The 8,884-nt window shown below is 34.6% G+C and overlaps 1 protein-coding gene across 1 annotated transcript; it reads left to right on the top strand.

Annotated features, from left to right (window-relative positions):
• The first annotated feature begins 1,095 nt into the window (after nucleotides 1–1,095).
• Nucleotides 1,096–7,024, top strand: LOC131942995 (acetylcholine receptor subunit alpha). The gene is made up of 7 exons (XM_059303002.1): nucleotides 1,096–1,449; nucleotides 3,033–3,163; nucleotides 3,983–4,100; nucleotides 4,713–4,874; nucleotides 5,682–5,811; nucleotides 6,332–6,504; nucleotides 6,671–7,024. Exons 1-7 carry the CDS (start codon nucleotides 1,174–1,176, stop codon nucleotides 7,007–7,009), a joined length of 1,329 nt encoding a protein of 442 aa, XP_059158985.1. The 5' UTR covers nucleotides 1,096–1,173; the 3' UTR covers nucleotides 7,010–7,024.
• Nucleotides 7,025–8,884: the final 1,860 nt, after the last annotated feature.

Below are 8,884 nucleotides of genomic sequence, written 5' to 3'. Positions count from 1 at the left end.
CTCTATTTAATTCAAACTTTCAAGATACATCAAATCTCTGATGAGTATGCAAGAATGTATAATTTTCAGCCTAATTTGCAATTAGGTTAAACGTTAAGATTTAACTAAACTATAACTAAAGTCATTAATAAAACAAGTGGTTTGAGGGGGGGGGGGCTAACAAAATTAAGTACCAGCTATCAGACATACAGCTAAATGACGACGGTGATCTGTTTGTCACGGCTGATTGATTTCCTCCCCGAGGGTCGAACATGGACCTGGGTGTAGGAGATCAGCGTCTCTTAGGGACTGCGAACAACTCATGGGATTTAAAAGCAAATATTGTTACTCGTAGCCTATGCGGTGTCAAATTCATTTAGAAAGACTTGCTAAAATGTGGTAAATAAAACAAGTATAAAAACATTTTGTTAAAATAAACTTTTGAATGCAGTATAAAAACATTTTGTTAAAATAAACTAGAAATAAGAAAATAAAACGAACTTGCTTTCTTTAATAAACAATTTGGTCATTACAGTATGAAAGAGATCTCAGGGCCGAATAAAGGTTTATTAAACAAAGCAAAGATTGTGCAGATGATTATATTTACGGATCGCTAGATATTGATCGGGTTTTTAAAAGAAATATTTTTATTTGTTCTTACACAGATGCCTAATAATTGTTTCTAAAAACGAAATATTGACTTACTTATTAAGTTTCCACATTTATATTTATTAAAATATGAAACATAAAACAAAAATAAAGTTGCTTTTTTAAACATTTAAATGCAATGAAAATAATAAAAATAAACTTGTTTTTTTTTTTTTGAACAAATGCAATGATATTATGATTTATTACCTATTTTAGCCAAAAATTATTTTGTATTTTTAAACAAAAGCAGTTTTTTCTCCTTTTTTTTTGTGTGCATTTAAAAGCTTTTTCTTTCAAGCTTTAAAAAAATTAATTTATAAGAACATATGAACTCAATGCGTACACTATTTTTACCCCCGAATCATTTGTTCTGTGTCGGCCCAATCAGCGACACACATGAATGAACAATCATAGACTGGCGTGGGGCGTAGATCAACACTGACATTGATAAGTCGGTAACCACTGAGGCAGAACAATAACAGCCACACTTAGATATGGTACTGACAATTGTTCAGTGTATCTAGCTTAGCTGTATCAATAGTCGTGATGTTTACTACAAAACGAATCAACACTATCGTTATTGTGTTGATATTTCTCCTGCAAATTAGTAGAACTCTAGGACAGGAGTATTCGGCAACTCTGGATTTATTTAATGAAAAACTGAGCAGCTCGAATTATAATCCTAAAGTGAGACCCATACTGAAACAGTCAGCTGTTCTAGAAGTTCAAGTGGGATTCGAACTCGTGTCTATAGTTGAAGTCGATGACATCCAGCAGAGTTTTACCTGCAATGGTTTCCTTGCTTTCTACTGGAGAGATGAGGTATTTTTAGTTCGTAATTGAAATTTAATACGTTAATAAAAAGCAGATAATACAATTATATAGTTATATTTTAGAGAATAATAGTGACAAAGTGTCCATTGGCCATAATTCCATTAGTTTAAGTCGTGTTTGCTATAGCCTAAGGAACGATACGTTTGAAAATAATGAAACTTGAGCTAATTATTGTTTTATTGTAACTATTGACATACTATTATGTCTCCAAAAAATAAAAAATTAAAAGTAAACAGCAGCTAAAAGAACAAGAATTGTATGAATCCGATATATTAACGGTTTTTTAAAATGAAGTTAAATTAAAACGGCGTTTCCATTTTTTTCTAAATTATTATTAGCTTCCGCCAATACAGAGCTCTCTTCGCATATTCTATTGTCGCCGATGATTCATAACATTTGATTTTTCACGGGCTAATCAAAGACATTTTATAGTTTCCTACTATCGAGCGCGTTGCTGCAATCTAGTCGTATATACGAAAATGTTCATCAACACGTTACCACTCGTCTATTTTTTAGAAGTTTGACCATGTTTTCTAAAACGGATTTATCTAAGTGTAAACATCGCCGGCCCCATACAAAATCTTAGAAGTTAGTCCGCGTGTTTGTCCACACTACGGGGTCGGCGTGGTCGAGTCGGTAAAGCTCATGGTTGATAAATTCGAAAAAGTCTCGAGTTCAAACCCTCTGGCAGATATGGCTCGATCCCTCCCAACACTAAAAATTAAGAACGAAGAAGAAGAAGAAGAAGTCCACACTACCACCCCTGTGCTTGTTTTATGGATGCCTTAAGTGTACGTTAATCAAACTCTGTAATAGTGATGTAGAACATAGATCAGCGACCGCCGAGGTGTCAGGGTCGTCGAGGGCGCTTTAGTGAGATACCGGTTACACTACCGCAGGGCGCTGGTGCTTTAACTGGTTCGGTTTAGTCAATAAATGTAATGTCCGTAACAAAGGGTGCTTTATAAAACAAATGTAAGCGCCATAGTGATTACAATGGAGCCTAGTGTGCTCGATCTAACCCGACCACCGGGACGCCAACGGACACGAATGTAGTTCGCGATTATAGTAGCCCTGCATATCTAAAATAGAGGGCGCTCTTTAAAACGAACGTAAACGCTATATTTAATCAGTGGGAGTACGGGGAGACATTGTAGCATCCGAACGTCGGGGCGTCTGTACTTTGAACTTTGACCCAAAAATGCACCCTCCCTATGCGCCGATCCTCCAAAATTAAAATGTTAATTTCACACAAACCTTCCCAGGAAAATTCGCAAAAAACTTTCCAAAGATTTTGACGAATGCATGAAATGAGTAATAATGCATTCAAAACAGACAAGCAGACAGACGCGCACACACACACACACACACACACACACACACACATACATATATAGAGAGAGATAATGTATTCTCTCCGTTGATGTGTGAAACATTAATGTTTTCAAAATATAGTAGCGTTTTCAGATCATTCCAATTTTTTGTGTATCATTTTAGCCTTACTTCAATAGCTTGTGTTTTATGTTCCATATAGGCCTAGTGTACATTGTGTCAATGACTTTCGTGTTTAGATCCTGGTCTGGAACTCCAGCCAGTACGGTGGTCAGAAGGTCCTGCATCCGTTTCCTGAGGACATCTGGAGACCTCGTGTTGTCGTGATGAATACTTTAAAGGACAGAGATCCCTTCAAGGATGATTACAGGTGGGTGTGTGGTAGATAGCGGTAATGTAGGCGGGATGATAGTCAGATTAGGTATATATGTGGCTCATATTGAGATTGCAGTTGAGAACAAGTTTAACAAAATAATATTGAAATTTCCTTTTGGTTTATATTTTACATAAAATTTATTATAAAACTCTTAACCTGGAAAGAGTGGTAAAAATAAATTGAGAGCTATTTTATAAAGGCAGCTGCGAAAATGTTAGTAGGAATTACGAATTTTCATTTGTTTTAAAGAATAGATCAATTCTACTTCTTACCTTTTCACTAAATCTCTCAAAGGAGATAAAGTAAAGACTGCCAACACACTTCTACACATATTTGATTTGGGCAGCTCTATTTAGTTGAGCCATTGTAGGCCCCGCTTACTTCTACTGTCCAATCAATGTACCTCAGTGTATTGGCAAGTTTAGAACATCGCACCATGTAGATAGTGATTAATGCCGGATATGTCACCCCAATGTTAGTTACCAAACAATGATCGAGACTCTAGCGTTAGCAGTCTAGCGCTCCACCGCTAGGTTGCGCCATCCCATACCCCGTGTCATTAATCACAAAATGACCCATGTCCGAATATTTCGTCCCATGCTAGTAACCACAAAATGACCCATGTCCGAATATTTGGTCCCATGCTAGTAACCACAAAATGACCCATGTCCAAATATATCGTCCCATGTTAGTAACCACAAAATGACCCATGCATAGGACATCATTCCATGCTAGTAACCACAAAATGAACCATGTCCGAATATATCGTCCCATGCTAGTAACCACAAAATGACCCATGTCCGAATATTCCAGCCCTGTGTTTGTGTCAAGCGATGGTTGGATCTACTGGATACCTGGGTCTTTGTTTGCAACCTATTGTGAGCTGGACCTAACAGACTACCCATTCGACCACCAGACCTGCACAATACAAGTAAAGAGAAAAAAAAACATTGCTATTTGTTTCTTTGATTTAGCTAACTACATATTATTTTTGAAGATCCCTTAATTAATTTACAAATACTACATAACTGATAAACAGATTTACTAAATTGTAATTTCCAGCACTGCATTTCCCCCCCCCCCCCCCTCCATCTGTCTTCTTTTATCGTGCTTCCTACTCCCAAGCTCTACCAATTCACGTTCATATTAGAGCATAAAGTATTTTACAACTTAATACTTGTTGCCTGTTTTCTAAAAGTATGTACTATCCATCTCCGCCTTTTTTTTCACATTTCTTGCTCTATTGTGTTTTGTTCTGCTATTTGCCAATCTGATGTGTTAGACAGTTTGTTCGAACCACTTTTAATTTAACTGTTAGAAGCTAGGTGTAAAAGACCACCCTACCCTAACAAATACTTAGATGTTAAACTTCAAACAATGTTTAAGCAATAGGGCAGGTAAGTAGGTCAACAACCAGTTCTACGGCTCAATGAAACCTCCATGAGCGAAAGAACTCGTTGGTGACCTACTTACCAGCCCTATTGACTAAAGTCTTGAAGATTCTTTTGGACTATGTATTTTTGTTGTTGGCATCACCTGACAGTTTGTTGCCATGACGTTGTCCTCTGACGAGATGAGTTTTAAAACAATGTCCACCGACATGGGCTTGACCTTCTTCACCAAGAACGGCGAGTGGGAGCTACTGGACACTAGCATGAAAACGTCCATTCTCAACACAGGATCTCTGTACATGTCTTCCATCGAGGTGTGTCATTGTGTTGATAAAATACTCGTGTTGGTGGTTACCTGACAAAGACAAAATGTTCAAGGAGACGATAGTGTGAATCATTTTATTTAAAATTTAAGTATTAGAACAACTGTTTAATATGAAATCGCTTTATCTTTTAAACATATGAGTAAATGTATAACTAATAAATAAATAAGTCCATTCCAAAAAAATAAAATAAAATATTGCGCATTATGTTATTCATTTATTTTTTTAAAGCCAAACGAATTGAACCAGTTGTATTGCAATATTTTATATTGAGATACACATTATACGACAATTTAAATTTTCCCTCTTTTTTCAAACATTGAGACATAAAATAGACCCTCAGGCTACCACCCCCCCCCCCCCTGATCTTTCCATTGTGGCACGGAGCTATTTTCAACGACCCCAAATACAACCTTGACCAAGTAACACGTTTAACCGCATGATCTCCTTAGACGTGTGCTCTAAATCACAGACCGGATAATCACCTTTTTGGTTCTGGCACGACTTATCAAAGCTGTCCCCCTTCTCTAAGCGGTTAGCTACACGTAGTGATCGGGAAAAAAATAGATCCAGACAAGAATAGATACGTTAGACACAGCACCGTGAATGTATTGTCTAGGCATTGATTTCTGCCGATTCTAGCTTCCGTTGAACAATCATTAAATTTAACGTAACATTTTTTTTACATTCACACAATTAGAAAACGAAAATATTATTATGTACTTTAGATTATTGCATTGTATTTAAATTAATTAAAAATTAACTCATTTTTTTAAAATTGTAATGCTGTAAAAACAGGTGACGTTTGTGATGAAGAGAAGACCAAATTTTCTTCTAATAAACATCATACTCCCAGTTGTGTTTCTGTCATTTCTCAACCTTCTGGTGTTTTTTATACCAGTCAACTCAGGGGAGAAAGTCGGATACGGTAAAGTGTTGAGATTTATTTTTAGATTTAAAGGTCTAGTTGTTTAAAAAGATTAGTGATGGCCTGCTTGATGATAGAAATTTGTTAATAAAGTAAAAAGTCATTAGAATTTAAATATAACGTGTCTACAAATTGTTATTAAAATTTAAAACATAAATTAACTCCTGAAATACAATAAAACTTACTTAATCTTATCCCTGTATTGTTTAAATCTTAATTTCATGCTAATATATATATGAAGTTTGTGTGTGTGTGTGTGTGTGTTTTAAAAGCTTTTCAGATTTACTAACGACATGATACTTTTTTTTAAATCAAGTGCCTTTAGGTTTGATAAGGGAATCACTATTTAATCATAAATATATCATTAACAGAGCGCCCGTATTGCGCTTAGTTTGGGTGGCGGTAGCACATCCCTTCTATATGCGACGCATTGGTGTGGAGTGATTGAAATGTAAATATATTATTGATTGTTTTTTATACCTTGAAGCCATTATTTGAAATGTTACCACAATATTTCCAGGCATCACAGTCCTACTGGCACTGTCCGTCTACATGAGTATCGTCAGCAACCTGTTGCCCAGCTCTTCCTCAACTACTCCAAGGCTCACCCTCTACCTCTTCATCCTTCTTATCTTCTCAATGTTGACAGTCATCGTTAGTATCGTCATCGTCTTTATACACAACCTAGAAGAGGTAAGTTTTAGAAACTGCAAAGTGGTATATATATATATATATATATATATATATATATATATATATATATATATATATATATATATATATATATATATATATATATATAGTTCTTATTAAATAAAAACAATCATAATATTATTTATTGATACTTTCTGTGTCCTAGAGAGAAGTAGCACACCTGAAAGCAAAGGCAAATTTCAGATCTGCTTTGAAGAAAGTCAACTACTTTAGAACGGCCACTGCCCGTATGGAAAATCTATCAAGAAATGATGCTAAACCACAGGAAGAACAGTCACTAACGAACGACTTTTCCAAACTTGACGATGCCAAATTTCAGCACGGAGAAACGGAAGATAGACAAACCCAGGACGATAGCCCGCAAAAACCAAAGGTGAATAAATACAAGTTAATTGGAAAACATATTGACCTGATTTCCTTTGTGATATTTTTTATTATTTGGATAGGTGTGACTCTTGGATTCCTGTTCAGTATCGCCTTTTAGATTGTTATATTTTTAAATAAACCGGGAGTGATCTCCCCTAAACTTTCTCGAATATTCTTATATAACTTGGAATGTAGACATGATTTTTAATTACTTAAACTTTTTAAAATAGAATAGAATCTCATAGAAAAAAACATTGCGCACCAAACAAACGCCGAAACAAAATGTGCATAATAGTGCGCAATATTATTAGTACTTTATAAATTTACTTGCGTTTTTTGAGAAATCGGAAATAGCGTAAATTAGTACTTCCGGTCAACGAAAATTACTCAAAATTTGATAGAAGGTAGAGAATTAGATCTATTACTACAAATAGACACACACACAGACAGACAGACAGACACACAGACATACGGACAAGATAGCAAAATTATGTTTTTCCGTATCAGTGAGGTGTAAAACGTCGAGATTTGCAAAAATCTCGATTTTTGTTTTGCACGATTACAAGACTTTCTCTATACTTCGTATATACGAGAAAGTAAAAAAGAGCTTTAAATGTCATTGTATTACAATATTTTTTAGCATTTGATTTTTAGTTTACGTATAGTTATTTAGAAAGAGGATTAACTGGTCACTATATCATCGATGTACAAATTTGTCTGTTATATTATAAACTCCAAATTCGCATTATAATTAATATTATAAAAATAAATGAGTGATTTTTTTAAAAACCTACAAAATTTCTGTTGATTTAGTTGGCTGTATGATTACAAATGAACTGTTTTATATCTATGGAATATGTCATGGAGGTGGGTGAAGTAATGAATGTACACGTTTAAGCAGCATAATAAAGTCAATATTATCAAGTCTTTTTATAAAATAAGTGTTATCTTCTATTTTTCATAAAAGATACAAACGGTTTTCTAAAATAAATTTTATAATCATAACAATTAAACCAGTTACAGAAACGAATCTGATTTCAATTACTCGTAAGTTCATTGAAACTACAGTAAAAAAAAATTACGTTTGTTTTTACTCTTAGCCACTGGTTTATTCGGTGTCTTGCAGTGATATTTACATTTGCGTCAGTTATTTTCCACTATGTATCAGATATTTTTTAAAGTAATTAGTTCAGTTAAGCTCCTCTTTCGAACTTACAGATCCATTGTGCAAATGAAATAGATTTCATATGTTTCTTGACCTTCGCATGTGAAGTGATAGTGTGGTCAACTCTATACCAAGCTGCATATAATTTCCCAATGGATAGCCAGGTACCTATCAAAGCTGGGTGAACTCAGGGACGTCTTACAGTCCATTATCTGAACCGGGAAGCGAACTCGAGACTTTCGAGTAATAGCAGAACGCCGTCCATTTTACGAAATAGTGCCTTGCTGTCTTTGTTTACTAACATTTATTTAAAATATAATACGTTTTTAATGTGTATACAACATGTAATGTATTTTCTTAATAAAGCACACATTTAAATGGAGCAGTTCTTGTTCAATTTTATTCATATAATTTATAATTTAACAGACAATTCAGTCTTGATCCACGTGCCAACTTTAGAACAACTCGGTAAATTAGAAGTGGTCGAAATTTCGCCCGCCAATTTCGATCTATGACGACATGACGAAGGAGCAAATTCAATAAAACCTTGTAAATAGTCTTAACAAGTCTGGCTCTGTCTCTATCCTAGTTGTTTTTACTAGGTTTTTTATTTAGTTCACAATGTCTGTCTCTATGTGTGTTTGTTTATTTGTGAGTTTGATGCCAATCTTGTAACTTAACTTGACTAAATTGTAACGTAGCAATTCCGTTCAAACTTTCCACATACGTTTGTCTTTGATTATAATGTAAGACTGTTTAGTATTTAATCACATTTGATATTAAATTTATAATTAAGAAGTAATATAAAGATTTCAACATTCAATATAA

Source organism: Physella acuta, unplaced genomic scaffold, assembly GCF_028476545.2.
Source record: "Physella acuta isolate Inbredline_101_S28 unplaced genomic scaffold, ASM2847654v3 ptg000438l, whole genome shotgun sequence".
NCBI lineage: Eukaryota > Metazoa > Mollusca > Gastropoda > Physidae > Physella > Physella acuta.
This window is presented reverse-complemented; position numbering and strand designations above follow the sequence as displayed.